Raw genomic sequence first — 20,363 nt, forward strand, 5'->3', positions numbered from 1 at the left:
GGTGCCTCAACATTTCATTTATTTCATAGAAATGCATTCTAATGTCAATGATAACTTGTCATAATTTTATAGAAGGTGTTTCAGCTGAGATATTAAGTATAAAAAGTCCCATTTAATAAAGTTGAAACAATTAGTTGATTATATCAAAATGGCCAAAAAAAATCACTGGTAAGAGCTTCTTAAATGTAAATATGTGCTGAATATTTTTTTTATCTTCTCAAATACTAAACTCAATATATTTTTACCTTTGATCAGACAAAGGAACCAGACCAGCTTGGTCTTTGAAAAATGTTGATGTGATTTTATGTAACAACCAGTTAATCGAGAAAGGAATCGGCAGATGTATCAGTAATGAAAATAATACTTGCATGCCTAATATCAAAAGACTCGGAACAAAAGACCCACACAACAGAGTAAACAACAATTCATTTAATAATTAATCTTTGTGGTCTCTAGGGGAGGGGTTTGAAAGGTATAAAATGGTCATATTAAAATAATCGACCCAGTCTTTTCCCTCTCAGGATACCCACTGTCTAGCTGTCTTTTGACACAAGTACATATATTTTTTTTTTTTCAGTTCGTCAGCAGATGTCCCACTTTTCCATGTATATAACTTATTCTTGTTGATGAAACAACTCGACAGTTCAATGTACAAGGCTCCCATAGTCCCGAATGGATATAACACACAACCAATGACACACAGGCGAACCTCCCTCTCAGCGTAATGAAGTCATGGGCGAGATCCTTGAAGAGGCCAGAGGTTGCAATGGATACGGCTTAATGTTCACGACCATTAGAAGTTCTGTGAAGCGCGCCTTTTGCTTTGTCTTTTGCATGATTTGAAAGAGATTACTACCTGGGGAGAGAGTACTGGTTGATACCCGAAACAAAGACAAATAACATAACAGTGAATATATTTATTATTATAGAAGATAATTAATGTTAAGAATAATAATTACAAAGGCAATTTCTCTAGACTACTATAATCTGGTCCTGCACATATAGTCAAGAGGAGACTGGGAAAAAGTTACAGGAAGCTCTAAAACACTGTGTTCACTCACACAGTGTAGCACAGTTCATTTTTCGCCATTCATCCTTTGGAAAACAAAAAAACAAACAAGCCAAAAAAAGGTTGAATCTCATTTTCAGTGGAGCTGAGGGTTTGGGTTTAGATTTTTGGGTAAAGCAGGAAACTTGAGGTGCGATGCTTAACGATCTCCATCAAATGCTCTCATCAGTAATTTGTCTTTTTTACAGTGACAAAAAGATACAAAGACAGAACAGAAAGCACCACTTTACCACTGTGTTTTCTAAAGACCCTCATCCACAATACCTAATCAGGGTTGATTTATGGTGAGGAGGGCTTTACAATATCCCATTAAGCTAACCAAGCTTGAGGATGAACCCTGGACATGTTTTCACAGTGTACATCCCTCTGGAAGTCATTTCCAATCCACCCGGAAAAGGCTTGCTCAAAAGCATGGATCAAAATTCACCTGACAAATGAAAAAAGCTGTCCTCTGCCTCTTCATACAGCTTTCCAAATTGACTACTGTAATAACCAACAGCCAGTATAAAATAAAAAATACACCAAGGATGCACAGAAACCATGTACCTTTAAATTGCACTGATAGAACCATTGCGCATATTCCAAGTCTTGCATTTCCCTCCCTACCATCACCTCTAGCCAGTCACTGTTACCCTTTTTTGGGGGACAAGAGCTGGTTTGGTTGTGTTAATGGAAGGGCAGGGTTTAGCAGTCTGCAAGAGGAAAAAGGGGCAGGTTGAGAGCAGCACAGTGATCCTGACATTTCCCTTAATCTCCTCCAGTGTTGCCCCTGTACTATCTGGACTCTCCGTCTTTGTGGGCGCTGTACAGTGCCAGCTCACCTGGCCCTGCAAGTCTAGAGCTGCGGGGAGGCGTGGACGACCGGCTGGTGATGGACGGAATGAGTGGAGGCGGTGCCCCCATTGCCAGAGCTCCCACCAAGCCTGCAGGGGTTTTTGCCAGGATGCCGTTGGGCACGTGGTGTGGGTTCAGTGGGCCTAGACGGGCATAGAGGCCAGCATGGTTCTGGGAAGGAGAGGCTCCATGGGGGAGCGAGTGGGAGAGAAGGCCAGGGTGGAGCTCCAAGTGAGCGGCAGTAGCAGCATGCGAGGGGCTTGAGAAATGAGCGCCAGGAGGGAGGTGTGGGTGCATCCCAAAATAGCGAGCCCGCTCAAAGTCTTCCCTCAGGATCTGGGCACGCTGCTCTTCGTCAATCAGTCCTCCTCCTGGGGGTCCGAGGTGAGGAGAGCGTTCAAAATGATGAGCCATTAGGCCGAACTCCTGGCGGACAGCAGAGGTGGAGGCAGCAGAGGTAGATGGTGGAGGGTGGTGAGGGCCCGCTGCTGCGGCTGCAGCTGCTACAGCTGCAACCCTCTCTGCCTCCAGAAGGCGCTGATGCTGGAGCAGTCGTGCCAGATGTGGATCGGATCGAAGCGCTAGGTGAGGGTCCCGAAGTGCCAAAGCCTCCCTGCGATGCTGATGTTGCTGATGAGCCGCAATCTCCCTCCAGGGGTCCCAAGTGTAACTGTGTGGACCCTGATGTGGCCCTTGTCCTGAACCATGGGCGAAACGTTCTCCTCCTGGACCCATTACCAACCCGGCACCTGCTGTGCTCCCCAGATATGCTTCAATGGCCCTGGAGCGGTCCAGCAGGGAAAGGTGTTGGTGAGGAGGAGGGTGATTGTGTTGTGTGTGTTGTGTGTGTTGTGAGTGCTGTGCGTGTTGTGCGTGTTGTGCGTGTTGTGCATGTTGTGCATGTTGCGCATGTTGTGCGTGTTGCGCGTGTTGCGCGTGTTGCATGAGGGGAACACCAGGAGTGGGGGTAAGTGATAAAGAGGAAGAAGAAGGTGTACCAGAGCTAGGGTGGTTTGGATGGCTGTTGGGGCGATCGAAGCTGTGGCCGAGTGCTGGGGGAGGAGGCAGGGTGATGGGGATATGTTCTGGCTCCTCTTTTCGCTCCACTTTGACTTTAACCGGCGGGAGAAGCAGGGGAGGTTTGGAGACGGGTGTTGTGGTCCGATCAGACTTCTTGGCCTGAGACAAAGTATTGACAGAGGCAGAACCTGCAGAGGAAGAAGGGAGGTTGCTGTCTCTTTGGGAGTGTGAGGGTTCGTTGTGGAGGCTGTGTGTTGTCGGGGCCATTGGGCGGGGGTAAAGGTCCAAGGGAGATGGGGCTGAGCGGCTGGAGGGTGGGGGAGTGGTGAGCGCAGAAGATGAAGAAGACCGTGGTCTGTCCCTGTCTGCTACTAAAGTTGAAGAACCAAGCGGTGGCCCCCGTGAAGACACTGTTGGCAGCGGCCTCTTATCTCCATCTCTGTCTCGCTCACGGTCTCTGTCTCTGTCTCTGTCTCTGCTTAGGCTGCGTGTCAGGTCCTCAACAGGCCCACTGCTGCCTCCCAGGGAACTGCTGTGGCCGTTAATGTGGGAAACTGGGGTGCTACTGCGGGGCTTGAAGGAGGGGGCAACTGGAGACATTCTCACAGGTTGTCGGCCATACAGCATATTGTCTCTGCAAAACAACAATGTGCACAACAGTTACATAATGGAAAAACAGTCATACCAGCCCTTACATGTATCCCTGTAATTACAGATTTTACAAGTACATTTTGAGACCGTTATTATACAATTACAGTGTATTAAAGTGGTTACTGATTACAAACTAAGAACCCAAGCTATTTCTTTAAATTTAAAGCCAGTGCTGAAACCATACCTGTCCTTTTCATCCTTGATGTGGGGGATGTCTCTCCTCTCGCCTTCCTTCCCTCTATCCCTCTCGTCCCGTTTGTCTGCCCCCTTCGCCCAGCTGGGGCCAGCAGGCAACCCAGACGGACCACCGTGCAGACGGTTCCATGGGTCGTGATGGTTGGGGTTGGGCATGCCTCCAACCACATTAGCTGGTGAATCTTTGGGGCCAAACACAGAGCTCGCTGGATGAAACACAAATGTTTTATTAGAACACAGCAAGGTGGGCAATGGGAACATCAAAACTGCAATTCCTACTATTTATTTTTTTTAATCTGGGACATTTATTTCATCTTTATATGCATGTAATTCTAATGAAATTCATTCACTAAAGTGCAGTTGGGGTGGGAGTCTGTTGGAGCAGAAACATAGGAGGGACATTTAGTGTTTATCCAACTATATCTGTATCTTTATTGTTTGACTTTTAAATACCAACTAATAAAAGACCCATTTTCTTTCAATTGGACATAACTGTTTAATCCGTGCTTTCCTGATGGACTTTTATTTGGACTGCTTTCAGCCTTAACATCTACCCAAGTTGATGCATCCAATTTTGTTCCAAGTATATCAATGACAGGCAATCACAGCAAGTTTCTGACAGTGATCGCTGAGCTGTAGTTGTCAGGGACGAAAAGCACTAAAGGAGGACAGCAGAGAGTGATGACAAACAAATGCCTTATCTTGCTCAGACGTGGAAGCCGAGCTGGGTATTTCATCTGAAAAAACTTGCTTAATAAACACACTTTGGGAACAACAAAAACTGTCAGGAAGCAAAAGTTACTTCGACGAGTGTTTGTTGTAAATTTTACACTGCTTATAATTAGTCAGAATAATTAGTGTAAATCAAAAAAAGCATTGAAAGTTATACATCTGATGCTTTTATGAACTCTTATCTGGAAATTGATGGTGATACAAGCAATGTAACAATGAAGGTATTGTTTTGATTACTGGCATCAAACTACAAATGCTGGCAACGGGATTTCTTAAAGAACTCAAAGAACACCAAAGCCAAGAACAGATCAAAGCTGCTCTGGTAGTAGAAAAGACAGGAAGAGGGAATCATCACAAGCTGTGTTAAAGCCCCAACATGTATTTTATGACTGTAGACTTCATTAGAACCAGATCTCAGTTCCTCACAAGTTCAGCACAATAGTTTTTTTGTTTTTTTTTTAATCTTTTTACAGATAGTCAAAGATTTCTGAGAAGAGTGAAATGTCAGTTGTGTTTGAATTAAAATAAACTATGCTATTAGGAGTTTCATTTAGTCACTATCCACTAATTATTTTCTTTTTATTGCTCACAATGAAGACTTCCGCAAACAAAGAAGTCAGAATTGTTATGGACGAGTCTGTTTTGCAAGAAACTAAAGCCTTAGTGTAAATTGCACTGCACTCCACGTGCCAGGTCTGTTCTGTTGTCGGCCAGGATATGTGCGGACTCAAGGAGCCACAACAAGCTCATCATCGTTTTAAATTAGCAGAGAAACACAAAACTGTGTTTCGTTGTTTCTGAAACAATGACAAACATCTTTTCTGTTGTAGAGAGGAGCTCCATTCACAGTAAGTGTGTGTGCCAATTTGTGTGTTTTACATTACTGCCTCCTGAGACAGATGTGTAACCAATTTCTACAAATAAAAACATTGCGTATTTCATTATGAATGGTGAATGATGAATGTAGAAATTGTTTTCCACCCACAAACATTGTATCCTCTCTCAATCTTAGTCAACATTTCACAGGTTCAAAGTAATACACACACTCTTTAACGTGAGTATTACTGGGCCTCACTGCGTCTACCATAAGTTGTGACCTAAAAGACTGGTTTGGATTTTTCAAGTCTGTCTTGATGCAGTGATCAGGTGCCACACCTAAGCTTATTAATTAGTTGCTAAAATTATTCCTCCTGTCCAAACTTGCCACGCCATCATCCGTTCCTTGTGCAATATATCTTAATAAATGGGGAACAAAATCCACAGTATTCTGTGCATTAAAGTATTTCTAAGTTCAGCCAAAGCCAATATAAGAACAGTCTGAGATGGAAAGAAAGAGTAAGTTAAATATCTTCTTAGTATATAATTCCCTCAGTGTGTTTTTTAAAAACAGCATTTCCTTGCTGAGAGGTGGCAGGTTGACACTTCCTGGTGGTTGCATCTAGGTATGCAAACAAAACCACTTTTAAACCTTCACAAGACAGACAGGAAGAAGGCCCCCGGCTTGCTTTGTCCAATTGCAACAGCTCACTCTGTGTCAAATGCACTTCAGAATGCATTTTGAACTGAAAGAGAACTGTGGATTTTCACATGAGGAAGGGATCACTTTGTGGCCACTTTCGAGAGGAGGGATGATTACAACATCCAATAAGGCTACCTTAAGCCCTGCAAGCAAAAACACAGCCCCCTAATTATTTTTAACAAGGTCAGTCTGGTGACACAGCAGGAGTGGCAATGCAGGGGGGCTTCGCTGAACCAGAGATGCATCATCTTGGTGGTTTGTAGATGTGCCAATATTTTCCAACTTACTTTGGCTGATTGTTGATGCTGATCCAAAGAACTGCTGGGAAACAGCGGGTTTCTCCTTTAGGCATGTAAGATATTATTTTTTCCTTCTCTTTGATGTAAACTATTTGTTTGTGGACGGCCGTTTTTAAGTCTTGTGTTAGGGAAATTATGATCATGGCCATCTTGGTTATTAGGAGCAAGAAGTGACCATTTTTGGAAACGACCGTGGAACTGAGGAGGATATCCTGTCTAGATCTGACTGACATCCTGAGGAGACGCTGTGGTTTCGCCACAAGTCCATAAACTGATTAGAAAACTGTGAGGTAATATATCAAATGAGAAGTAAGGTCAGTTTCTCATAAGCTTACATACAATCAGACACTTTAAAACAAGTGGAGATGCCCCCTTGTCCGGGCAAATATCTGAATCGACCCTTGACGCCTCGTTTTTCAAGAAAAGAGAAGAGACTGACCCAGTGTTGGGCTGCCAAGTCCTCCAAAGGCACCAGAACCGAGGGCTCCCAGTGGGGTAAAGGGTGGGGATCGTCCATATGGATCTAAAACACAAACACAGATTAATGTCAGAAATACTGAGGTGATATAACTATTCATTGCCTAAAGCTAAATTGAAACTTCTAAAACATCCCCAGTCAGACAATCCACACAACGTGGACACAAGGACCAAAAATTCTGTGCGATAACAGTTTTAATGCATCCCAATTGTAGCTAAATTAATTACACTTAACATTGAACTAATAGTGATGGAAACGCTACCGACAATAAATATGTAAATTACCTTGAAGATACTTAAATAAATATAAATGAAGGTCAAATCTTTAGTGGGTAAATCAAAGTGACACATAGAAGCTGCTCTTACCCAAGTGTGCAGTCGGTGTGAGGAAGGATGAGTGGGGTGTCGATGGAGAGATGAAAGGAGTTGAGGACGGATTGACTGGCCCTGGGGAAAGAAGTAGTAGCAAAAGGAAAAAAAAAAATGTCACAAATAATCAAATCAGGGGCCTCAAACTACTCACACTTTTCATGCTGTGACTCAAGATAGCAAGATTGTCAAACCTCAGGGATGTGAGGACAGGACAGATCAAAGAGGAACCAACGATAGGTGGTAAAGAAGGAATTGATGAGTTCTTTATGAGAATATCAAGACTAATATGAAACTAGAATGGCACTCAGTGGAGCGCTTACCTCCCCAAGGGCCCAACAGTCCCCTTTAATTCAATCAAGCCTATTCGGATTTTTACGAGGATCCACATGAAATTGTACTCGTAGATACCAGCCACCGAAATATGCCTATTATTCTGCATCAAGATCCATGCATTACTCTCCGAGAATTTAACAAAAATGGCCAAAAAGCTAATGGGGGTCTATTCTGGGCTGAGTCTATTCCAAGTTTTGTGAAAATCCGCTCAGCTGTTTTTGTGTAATCCTGCTGACAAACTAATCAACAAACAGACACAGGCGCAAATATAACCTTGGTGGAGGTAAAAATTGCTCAGACAGCTTGAATACCATCTACTGGTCATGCAGAACTCTATAACTCTTTAGGGCGCCGACACATCCAGCCAACGGCCGGCTGTCAGCCAATGTCGGGGCTGTCAGTGAGAGTCTGTTGCCCTCGTTGTTGTGCTGCGTCTCGCACCGTTGCCACTAGTCAGCCCTTGTTAGCGCCGTTTTGGCTGATTGAGCAAGTAAAATCGTAGGCAGGGACACCTCTGAGCGAAACCGCTCGGTTAAGTCCCTTGAGCCTGTTGCTGTAATATCCATGATATCACCCATTAAGTGCAGCTTCCTCCTTATTTTTCCAACTCCACCTCTTCAGCCGTACCATTTGCAATATTTTTTTCAGACATATTCTCAATTAGAAGTGGCTATAATAGCAAGAGTGGTGTCAAAAACGCTGCTTTACCATAACAATGGTTTGTTTATTTGCGGAGCTGTTTTCTCTCTTGAAGAGAGCTGGTTGGCCCTAACAGGTGACGCAAGGCAGTGCAACAGCTAGGCTTTAATCGCTATTAATTATTTGCTGCCAATTTTGGGTGTCTGGCCCCTTAGGCAACTTGCAGAAATAAATATATTCCCATTTTGAGAGACAAACATGTTAAGACATGCACCTGTAGCTGAGAACAGACTGGGAGGTCTGGTCAGATCATGAGTGGGAGGAAGGGCTCCTCCCATGGGCCCCAGGGGTCCCAGTCCCCCAGCACCAGGAAGACGGGCCAGCAGTTCACTACGGAAGTCCAACTTGTGAGGATCAGCCTGCATCAGCTGCAAAGGGAACATAAAACAGTTGACTGTCTAAATATTTCACTGGGGTGTAACAACTTTAGGAATTCTTTCTCTCAACATCAAACTGGATTTACAATCATTTAATTTACAAAATATGACTTCAATTACAAGCACGTACCTTTACTTTTCTCTGATGGCTTAGAATCATCCAGGCCACATATACATGCATAGCACACCATTTTCCTGGTTTCTGCACAGGACATAAAATCACAGAGGTTTACTTTTGTTGCTCCATGTACAACTTTAAAGCCTTTGCACACAGAGTCAGATGCTCTTCCTGGTGTTAAATATCTCGTCTAGCCTCTACACAAGCTTGGGGTTTCCCAGCTGGAGATGAGGTTACTCGTTAGAGCTCAGTATAAGCTTGAGAAAATAAAAAAAAAGTCAGTGAAAGATGCATAAGCAGGGATACGAGAAAATCACATACATTATACACGGGGTAATTTCTGGGTCTGAAATATCTAACTGGGTGTGCAAGGGCAGAGAATAGACCAGTAGCAGTCAAGATCACTAGTGAGATTAGTGCAAAGAGCGAGTGAAGCAGTGAGAAAGTAAAAACAGGCTGAAGGTTTTAAGGAGCCAAGGGATTCAGAAACATCTGTTTTTTCTTACATTACTGATTTTCAACGATGTCCCAAATGGATCAGTTAGCTACAAGAGAACAGAAGTGTGAAACCACTTTTAAATCAACATATCTCACTCTTTATCAGGAGTAGTGTTGCACTCTTTTACTGCACTGACTAGGCCCATGTTGCAGCACAACCTCCCCTAACATACAGTTTTATGCAACTACTTCTAGAGTAATGATGAGGGTCTAAGTGAGCATGTTGTCCTTACCCTTGGGTCTTTGGGCTGCAGGTGGTGAGGCACAACCCCAAGACGTGCGCTTATATCAGGACCCGTTCCCTGAGGGACAAGAGGCTGTCACACACAGCACAACACATCAGCCACAACCTACTGATCTAAAAATCTACAAGTGATTGACATCGGACATTATTCTTTTAATTTTCAATGCCACTCTTTGTGTGTTTTCACTAGGGCTGCACAGCAAATAAAAAAATACATAAATCATTAAATGTTGGGGTCTGTGAACAATAAAACACATTTTTCCTACATCTGGAGAACAAGATTGCACTGTTTTGTCAGACATTTTACAAAATGCAGCTTCTGCAATTTAGAAACTGCATTTTGCCACAGCGTGATAATATTTCGATTAATTGTGCAGCTCTAGTTTGTGGTCTAAATCTTCCATCTAAGAGGGCCAAGTGCAGATGAGATCAAAACATATTCAGAAATCACTTTCTCAGAACTGAGCAGGGAAAGGAGTTTACAAAGGTAGAGTCATTATGGAGGCTTTTAACACCCCTGTGAGAAGTAACAAGGTCAGTGTTCCTCATTAAATTACTCTTCAGTGTTTATTACCTTATTTGGGAAGTCCCAATTGTTAAGAAACATGCATACTTTTTCATATATTACACATTTTTCATTAGTGGAATTCCAGTGTGTCACTCTGGTCCATGTCAATATGACGTCTGATGGACGCAAAGGAACAAGTCTGATCTGATATATTGTAATTTAAGCAGTATAGTTTCTCCTTTTAATTTCATAGTATGTCGGGAGAATAATGCTGAATTCCCAATGATCCCATTGTTTTTCCCTGCATCGTGATACCCGTTTGCTAAATTGTTTGCCTCCATTGCTTCAAGACACTGTTGCCTTGCAGCAGCGTTCTCTCACGACTTGACCACTTGAACACCACGACTTCTCACGGAATAACCACAAGCTCACAAGTTCTATGTGGAGGCAGCAGCAATATAAAGATGTTAAGAGAGTTTCTCACCTTTGGCTGAAATGCTCCTTGCAAGGAGCTAAAAGGCCCAGTGGGAGGAATCACAGGCTGGATACTCGGCACTGAGGGCGGTGGGTATTGTGGGAAGAACTACCAAGACACAGACACAGGAACCGTTAATTAAATCAAGGCTGTTTTTCGCACATTTAAAATGTTCTTGTTTGACCCGTTTCAGGATCTAAATCAGAGCTAAAATGTGACTTCTGTCTTGTTATTCATTCTTTAATCTGCTGTTAATTGTCTTCACATACATGATCAGTAAGATTACACAAAGTACTCACAGGGTGTCGGTACAGCCCGTCCATTTTGCCGGGATATTTATCAAACTAAAAGACAAGAGCAATGCGTGGGTTAAAACGTCTCAATAAAAACACATTCCAGCCACACTGGAATTTCAAGTACGACACAGATGTTCAGCATAGCAGCAGCGATCGTCTCACCAGAGGCGGTGCGGTGGCTGTGGGGTGCAGGAAGGGCGTGAAATGTTGGTGCGTATGCGTGTGTTGGTGCTGGTGGTTGTGCTGATGGAACTGGAACGCCAGGGGCGGGATGCTGGGCTGGTTCTGAGACGACCGGCCTGACGAGCTCGGCGCCGAGCTCGATGCTGATGGACCACCGGGAGTGGAGCGGCCCGCAGCTGCTGCATTGTTTTCAGCCCCTGGGACGCTGCGTCTGCCCTCACGCTCTTGTGAGTTCAAGAAGTGGGAGTTTAAGTTATGCCGCAATATTTCCTGATCTGAGGGTTTAAACATAAAGGGAGAAAAAATTAATATAGCAAATTATTGATAATAGAAAGGTTACATAACAAATGATACAACAGATCAGCTATAAAAAGAATACATATGCCAAATGTTAACACATCATAGTGCCCGTTTAACAGCTGCTCAAATTAATTTGACAGAAATAAGAATAACGCATTTGTATTTTATAAGGTGCTACTTATACAGTCTTTAAATTAGAGCCGCAATAAAGGATTATTGTCAGAACCGATTTATCTAGCCAAACGTTGTAAAAATTGTGAAAAATAGTTCACGTCTAAATGATAACTCAAGAACCACAAAAGATCTCTGGAGGGTGCACATTTTAATCCAAACTATGATCTTCCTCTAACCCTAACCAAGTGTTTTTGTGCCTAAACCTAACGAGATCTGCACCTCAGAGTTGTCACATTATAAAGTATAATTAGTTTGTACAATGTCTGCGATAAAGAAACAAGTACACATTTTGTGAGTTTTGCAGTTCCCAATTTAGCATTGGCCTGAAATGAATGAATCATTAAAATTTTCCAGAGCCCAAAGTAACATTTTCAAATTGCTTCTTTATCCAACACCGGTTCAAAGACTCTTCATTTACAATTATAAATGACAAAGAAAAGCAACAAATACTTTTAGAAGCATGCACCAGCAAATGCTTGACATTTTTTCTTGAAAAACAATCAAATCATCCTAATAGTTGGCAACTAATCGACAAATTGATCCTTGTTGCAGCTTTACACCAAACAACACAGTGCAGCACGTAGCTTCTGCTTTACAAGGAATGCAAAACTAGGAGTGTTGATATGATCAGAGTTCATCAATATAGAACTTCCTCAACACACCCAGTTAAACCCAGACAGCCACCAGAGGAAGTCTGGCTTTTGTTTTTTTTAGTCACATATTAGTCAGTGTGTTCCCATGAACAGCTGAAACAAACCAACAGACCGTAAAAGCCGTGAGAAGCAGAGTTTCAGCAAACTGTACCTGCTGCAGTTGAGTTGGCAGGACCTTGTAGAAGAGGTGGAGGGGGAGGCAGGCCAGGCGAGGAGGTGAACAGGGCCCCGGAACTGGCTCGGGATGGGGGTCGGAGGGGCCCTGAGGATCCTGAGCCCCTGATGTAGGGCAGCGACACACTTGTGGAGGGAGTCGGGGGACGCATGGAGGATGAGGAAGACGCAACAGCTGAAGCAGATGAGGGAGGTTTGGATGGGGTGCTGCTCCTGAGTAGAAAGAAAGCAAAAGTTTGAATCATGAATCATGTTTGCAATTCATAGAGCACAAAACAATTCTTTCAAAGAGTCAAGCCAGATGGGATTCGTTGCTTTAAAAAAAGGATGTAATAAAGGTCCCCATACCTGTTGTAGTTGGGGTGAGATCGCGGAGGCAAAGTGAGGAAGGGTTTGGGTTTGGAGAGTGGGGGGCTGCCGTTGTGGCGCCCGCCGTTGCCATTGAACGGACTGGGCCGGGGGACCGTGCCTGAGGCTGGGACGCGGGAAGGCAGGCAAGAGAAGGGAACAGAAGAGGTAGAAGAACAAACAGGCTCTGGGAAATGCTGCTCCAAGCTTTTCTCCTGGCTCCGCTCCAGGCCAGATACTCTCGGGGTCACCATCAAACGTGATACACCGCCACAACGGGCCGGTAGAGGCGGGCAGCTTTTGCCCACGGAGGTGCCCATGTTTGAGGGGGTGGGCTCCACAACTAAGGAAGAGAGAACATCAGTCAGCATTTTGTCTTGTTCTGCACAGTGCAGCACAGTGTCGAGTAAGAGTGAGAGATGCAACAGAGAGAGACGCCAAACCCCAAAAAGTAAATTCCGATCTAAAAACACTTTGAAAACAAAATCCACATATCAAACATACTGGCAGTCAGGGCTGGTCTGAAATAGACCCAAGGCCAATTTACCATAGGATACACACTGAGGCATGGAATCTGACATGTCATAAAAAACTAAACCCATGTCATGTATAACCCACCAGCTGATCCTTCATGTCATAACACTGAACAGGACAGTGTATGTTGTGTGCTCTGATCCATTTATATTTGTAGATTATTGACTAAAAACAGCAGCAGTGTCCAACTGAATGACACAAGTATGAAAACTCACCCTGATACTTTACTACTTTTCTGATAAGATCTCAATAAAGGCTTATGAGGGCTTTTGACTGACACCTTTACTGTTTCATGAAGGTGAAGCAGAAGTTGGCGAGAGTGAATTGCTCGTACCTTTCCTTGTACTGACTGTGAAGACTGGGTCCATGTCATTGTCGGAGGCCTGGATGGGGACAGAAAGCAACGATTTAATTCAATTTCTGCTGAAGAAAACTCAACATATTAGTCAGTAATTTCTTCTACCGAATCAAGTTAACATAATGTGCGACAGCCTATTACTGAACACAGCAAATTCATTCAGTATCTTCAGTAGAGCTGGGTATCGCCACTGATTTCCAAAAACATCTGATTCTGACTTGCATGGCATTTATTCGATTCAATATCCATTCAGTTAGGGCTATTTCAGTTGGACTACCAGTGTTGCTTGGATATAAGAGGAAATCTGAAAGAACTAATCATGTAAATTGTACAAGGAGCCCTCTAAACTGGTGCAGTACTAATGAATACTTATGTTTGCACTGAGATTTGTACTTGGTCCTGTACAAAGGAAAAGAAAGAAAACTTTCCTGTTGTGAACAACCTTTGGGGCCATTCAATTATAGATTTCTGAGTCTGAGACGTGCATATGAAAACACCATGAAGTCCTTGTCCCTGTGCTGTGTGTGCGAGACCCGACACTACCATGGTAGAGACTCTCTGCATAGTTTTTAAGTACATGACTGTGTGGTTCAAACATTTACAATGTAGCAGCATTCAGTGACTGATTTGCAATAGTAGAAAAATCTACCCGCATTTGGGGATTGGCAGGTGTTAATTTAAGAACTACATTCAGGCGAAAGGCATATTAAAAAGGCTGTAATCAGGGTTTTATGTATCAATATTAGATCATCAAAATTAAGATCGATTTGAATCAGAACACTGTTTTTTTCAGACCCAGCTCTAATCTTTACAAATGTAAAGAGAATTTGGGTTTATCTTGTTCTGTTTCCCTTGGAAAACACTATGACAAGAATTGTCACACACCCATTACTTAGTAAGAAAATCCTGTGATTAATATTGATAAAATAACAACTGTTATTAAGGTACACACCTTATCTCCTGTATCACTCTCTGTGTCACACTGAAAGAAGACAGGGGGAGAAAACATTCAGATTTCCATCTTGGAATATTTTGAACAATGTTCAGTTTTAAAGCAGTTTGCAGAAAGGTTGCAGAGCGTGTACACACTGATACACAAGAACATCATGTTCACTCCAGTACTACAAAATAAACTTACAATGTAGCCAGTCTCCAAAGGATGGCCCTAGGAACAAACAGAACACACAACATTAGCTCTACTCGTTTTTAATACGTTTTAAATGAGAGTAAATGGAAAATGTTTATGATTTATAGCCATCAAACTTGTTTTAAATGATCTCTCCTGGCTGTTTGGAATCACACTGCTCTGCTGCATTAACAGAAACACCCTTGAATGATAGGTGTTGTCGACCAGTTTTACAGGGTCATTTTCAATTGCAGGAAATACGAGGCAGCAGCACCACAGAAATGTAAACATACCCATCTGATTGACAATTATCGCTTGACATCTCACATTACAGGATGAAGGCACATCCGACCAAAACATCAAAGCTCAGCAGAGTCATAACTTATGTGTTCACCTCTATCCTTCGTCTCTTATTTCTACTCGGTTTCCAACAGCTGCTGGAGTAGCTGTGCGGGGCTCCTTCCTCGGGCTCCGACAGCGGCCCTCCACCATTCTCCTCTGGCCCCCTCTTGCCCTTGTTCCTCCTTACATGCGTATCAGTGCGCTGACTGGGCTTCAGAGAGCAGTCCATCTGATAAGGAGGAATAAAAAAAATGTATGTTAGTGTGTTTAAATGTCTACCAATATAGGTGAGTGTATGTGCGTGCACGAGGGTAAAAACCACAGGCGAAGTCCACGTAAATTAATAACCTGACAGACCTAATTTCTGCAAAATTTCCACTCTGAGTGGTGGCAAAAATAGGAACACCAGAATGATGCAATGCAATTGAGCGGCTGCATGAAACTATTACTTAAGCTGTTCCCGTGTGGACTCAATTATAAGGTGTGTTTCGAGGTGGCATTTTGGGGTTTTGTTGTCTTAAACTTGTTCCCACAGATGATTTTAATATTTAGTCTATTCAAAACAATACACAATACAGTAAACACAACTGTCAAATGTCCACAATGAAAGATACACCTATTACAACAGGATGGCTGTATAAGAGGAAGAATGATCTCTGCAAAATATGTCCATTTTCTTTCTGTTTTTTTATTTTCTGGTGACGTACTGGATAGTGTTACCTCCTCAGGCTACTCAAAATAATTAAAACTGAATGATTTATAAAGTGATGATAATAAATTGTGTTGCAAGCTGCAGTTGCTTGGCTAGTCAAGGTTACAAACTAACAAGATTGGGAACGGCTGACTTTTATACAAAGAGTACAAAGAGGTTATCTAAACCCAAGGAGAGTTGTCAACAGAAAAGTTGTCAGTTAAACTACAAGGAAGAGGAACTGTTGGTGAGGCAAATAAAGTAGAACCTGACAGAGTGTCGGTTTCTGGGGCAGATGAAGATACTGATATTGATACTGACATATTTTGCAATCGTTGCTCAATTGTGGTTGTCAAACACTTGTGTCAAAGATATGCAACAAAGGCAGAATATTTAAAAATGTAACCCTAAACTTTATTGTCTAAAATGACATTAGCATACCGGGAGCATGGCCAAAGCCTCTTTTGCTGCATTACAATTCCCACAAAAAAGGTTTTCAAATCGACACATGTTGAAAAACATATGCGTTGATATCGATGTAGGCTGCTATTGGCCGACAACAGAAGCTAACCAGGCTCTATAATAAAGTCAAATGTATAAAACGAATACAAATGAGATAACACCTGAAATTACAAGTTGTTGTTGCTGTGGCGTTTTATATGCACTTGTTTATTTGATGCATACTTTTTTTTTGCTTTAACTGCCACATATTGTCAATTACTCTCTTAATAGAAGGGTTGGATCCTGGAAGTTAATGCTGTTGTTTTGGGTTTTTTTTAATAGAAAAATAACGTAGCTAAAACAGATGCTTGCATTTCGAATAAAGACTAAATAAAGCTCAAAATGATGGTCGCCACAGTCTGTCCAATTAGGAGAACGTTTTTTTTTTTTATAAATTATCTTTTCAAGAATACCTGCAGGCAGAGGCCGTTAATAAATTCAGGCAGGAAATCTGAAAAGGAAATTGCCACATTCCACCAGTAACACTGTCATTTTTCCTGTTGTGTTTACTTTTTTCTAGTAGCAGTTTCAGATAGTTACTGACCACCAGTTTTAGCATTCACTGCATTTGAATGTGAAATCAAGTTACCCAGGGGAATAGTGGAACTGTATGTGTGTGTGAAGAAAGCTGTTTTACAACAAAGTCCACTAACGAATAATTTGGTTTCCTGTCCTGATGCAGAGGTGAAAGCTCACTGACTAACGTTAAAGAATATTTTCTCTTGACTAACCAATTTCCGACCTGTTGTGCTGGATAGACAACTGACTTGAGCGGGTCAGGAATTTGAAGTATCCAAGTGCTTACACAATGTCCGCAGATGAGAGACACACAATTACAGTTTTTATTGTGAATTAATTTTTCCATTTCTTTTCCAGATAAGCCATTTGGCAGCTCATCAACCTCACTAAGAAGTAGAACATGAATAATTGAGGCCTCTCCAGAACCCATCACAGGGATGCCTTGGGGTTTGGCCTGAGTGGATTGCTGTCCTCATGCAAGGAATGGTGTCAAGAGTTGAGTAGTTCAATCTGCAGCTCTTTCACACCTTTAGCTGGAAGCAAGAAGGCTTGATTTGACGTGATGGAGAGGAAGAGGGAAAAAAACCCAAACACCAGTCATCCAAGTTTCAATTCTTCCTCTCTGAACAATTCAACTGAATTAAAAAAGGGAAGGGCTGTACCTACTACCTGCCACCTTACACTGTCGAGTGATCCATCACTGTTTTTAAACTCATGTGGAAAATAAATATTGTCAGATGAATGACAGCTGATTACTGGGTGTAAATAACACAGACATTTACCTCCAGTGCCTCCAAGCTGATGAAGCTCGCAATAGCGAAGCCATCAATGACGTCTTCCTCGCAGGACACCGACTCTCTCTTCCTCCGGCGTGGCGGCCTGTGTCTCCCAAACCCGGGTCGGCATTCTCTACCACCGGGACCCAGGACACTGTTCGTCCCGCAAGCCTCCCGGTCGGAGCCTGAGGACAGGGATGTGGCCCGCTCCTCGGCCAGGTTCACTCTCCTCCTCCGCCGCTCCCTGTCGCGCTGCGAACGGGACCGTCGGCTCTGCCTGAATCCAGTGCTTCGGCTCGGGCCCTCCATGTTCAATCGGAACCTCCTTTCGTAACTCCAGTGAGACCAAAGGCACTTTATTCAAGTCCCGGTCCGGCGGAAGGCACCGAACCGCAAATAAAACACCACCACACAGGCCCTCGCAGGGAGCCCTGTTAAAATGGCGTTAATGGAACCAGTGGCTATTATTTACCGTCCTTTGACAACAGTCTATTGGCATCAGTGCCTTTCTTTCGGCGAAATTTTAGTGTCATTTCAATGAATCTGAACGCGAACTAAGATCCACATGGGAATTTAAAACATCCACAACATACACAGATGTCAGGACATCGCAGATTGTGTCTCGTATACGGCTAACATTAGCTAGCTAGCATGAAATTCAACCGACAACCACATAAGTTATACGCATGTAAACAAAAAAGACAAGTCTAGATGTGTCGCTGACAAAGCAGGCCGAATCGCCCTTTGATGGATTTCAAAATGAAAATTACGCCAACAATGGCATTGCTCAATACAACTCTTACGTCCAGGATTTCCTAAATTTCTGCACACGCTGACAAATTTATTTGCCTGTTAGCAAAATTACACGGTTAGCTAGTTAGCAAGGCCAACAACCCATATATCCGACGTTAAAACACCGGGGGCCGTGACATCATTTCGTCGTGATGTTAAACGTTAAGTATTATTAATGACAACTGCCGTGAATTACTCGCAATCTAAGGAGTAAAATTAGCTGTCTGGTTGAGTTAAAGTAGTTAATGCTAATGCTAGCTAACGTTAGGTCAGTGTTGACTCCAGCCAATTAGCTTTTGCTCATTTGGTTAGCATGTACACGGCTAACTCAATACGGTACAATATATTCAGCCAGCGACCTAAGAATAAAACTATATTCTTAAAACGTGTCTGTAAAGACTGACAAGCCGGACATTACAATGTTGAGCTAATTAATTTTCCGCAGCTACGAGAACAAATTTTCCTCCTGCCGAAATGTTGATGGCCGATAGTAATGGTTGAATTCGCATCACATCAAAAGAAAGACGTAACGTTAGCTCTCCGGCTAGCTAGCGTTAGCCGATCCAGCTGTTAGCCAGCTAGCCCACAAGCAACAACCTTTCCGTATTTTAAAGGGAAGCAGGAAGAATAGGGAGGCTTTTTCGCAACCAATCGCCCAAAAATAACGATATCTCGCTTCTTTATACGAAACTCTTCTGTCGTTCCACCTCCATCATAAAGAAAAAACTCAAGGCCCACATATCAAAGCCTCGGTGTCGATTTCCATAAACGAGGGTGTCGGCCAAGCCCCCGTTGGGCTGGGCAGCTCCTTCATGCAGCCTTCACTGTGTAATCCAATGTTTAGGATTAGTTGGACCACTCGCCGACGTTTCCGGTCAACGATTTGTTATTCTCACTAAATCCAGTGTGCAAATAAATGAGGAGAGAAACCGAACGGCTCCGCTGCTGCCCTTTCACAAGTTTCCACTGAATTGGATATTTATCGTGAAAATCAGGGAGACACAACCCTTCTCAGCCGTGCAGTGCATTGTGTGCGCCACTCTTCTTCGTTGGTCACTAAACTGGCTGGTGGGCAGCTCTGCTTGTGCTTAGTGCCCCCATGTGGAGAGTCTGTGCTCGGTTGTTTTTCAGCTCACCAGATGTCAGATGGCTTTTTGTTTTTTTTAAAAGTCTGTCATAAAAAAAAAAAAATTTCTAACAAAAACAACCACAGAACCCAATTTCATAAACAAACAAGGCCTTAGAAACCACCGTGTTATTATTTGAGATGTGATGAATTAGCATTATTGTCTGTCAAACTTTCATTATATGGCCAAAAATATGCGGACGCTCCTGTTTTCATTGTCGGTGTCTTTCTGGGTTGTCTCAGCACCTTACATCCAGTGAGGGCACATTTTAAAGCGGCATTCAGTGGAATTCAAACTCAAAATTGTAATATTAACAATATTAAACTCAGAAACATTTATTTTTTTCCATAACTAGATAAACAAGCTGTTCTCAGAGGAAAATAAGGTCCCAAAAACACTGTTTGAAGCTAGAAAAGTGGCAGGGTCCGCCAAACATAAACAAGTAAAACAGTGTGATATTGTGTTGTCCTTGAAAGGCAGTTTGTTTTTTCATCTTATTCAGTCATTAAAACAAAGAATTTGTTTATTTAGGTATTCAAAAAATCTTTCTCTTGTGATTAAAATTCTTCTCCAAAACTACATAGTGCAGCTTTAAAGTCATTATCTGCTCACCTCCATGCTGATGGATAGTCAGGTGATATTCTCAGCTAAAGTAGATGGAGACGTAACTCAGACCCGTTTTACAGCTGAAATCTTCACTGTAGCTGCTATGCTAAACGTGTTAGCATTGCTGTGTGTTGAGGGTGTAAATTAAAATATTTTCAAATCATTTTGGGATCTTTGGAAGACTTGGATTACACCACATGAGCTGGTTGGAGCCATTTCAGTTTATTCCAGTTGTTCATTCACATTTTAACACAAGTCCCCATCTACTTCAGTTGTTTAGGAGAATGCTGTGACGCTGTTTTGGGATGAACTGTTCCTTTAATGCTGCAGCATACAGTTTTATTTTTGACAACAGAGCGCTTCCAATTTTGTAGCCACAGCATTTGCATTTTTCTCTTTCCTGTAACAACATCACAATACTGGCTCCATAAAGACATGTATTC

At 42.7% G+C, this 20,363-nt stretch overlaps 1 protein-coding gene across 4 annotated transcripts; it reads right to left on the reverse strand.

Annotated features, from left to right (window-relative positions):
* Window positions 1-414: 414 nt before the first annotated feature.
* On the reverse strand, window positions 415-19,342 carry fbrs (fibrosin). 4 transcript variants are annotated; one of them, XM_030400062.1, is made up of 18 exons: window positions 17,402-19,342; window positions 14,961-15,137; window positions 14,579-14,605; window positions 14,393-14,422; window positions 13,417-13,465; window positions 12,549-12,891; window positions 12,178-12,413; window positions 10,879-11,174; window positions 10,720-10,764; window positions 10,430-10,528; window positions 9,427-9,495; window positions 9,202-9,240; window positions 8,708-8,779; window positions 8,415-8,568; window positions 7,163-7,243; window positions 6,759-6,842; window positions 3,759-3,975; window positions 415-3,557 (listed from the first exon to the last, which is right to left on the reverse strand). In XM_030400062.1, the coding sequence occupies exons 1-18, from the start codon at window positions 17,702-17,704 to the stop codon at window positions 1,844-1,846; spliced, it is 4,035 nt and encodes a 1,344-aa protein (XP_030255922.1). In that variant the 5' UTR covers window positions 17,705-19,342; the 3' UTR covers window positions 415-1,843. The 4 variants fall into 4 exon arrangements, with proteins under 4 accessions (XP_030255922.1, XP_030255921.1, XP_030255924.1 ...); XM_030400061.1 differs by having other exon boundaries at window positions 9,427-9,510; XM_030400064.1 differs by lacking the exon at window positions 9,202-9,240.
* Between the last annotated feature and the right edge of the window lie 1,021 nt (window positions 19,343-20,363).

Source organism: Sparus aurata, chromosome 20 (genome assembly GCF_900880675.1).
Source record: "Sparus aurata chromosome 20, fSpaAur1.1, whole genome shotgun sequence".
NCBI lineage: Eukaryota > Metazoa > Chordata > Actinopteri > Spariformes > Sparidae > Sparus > Sparus aurata.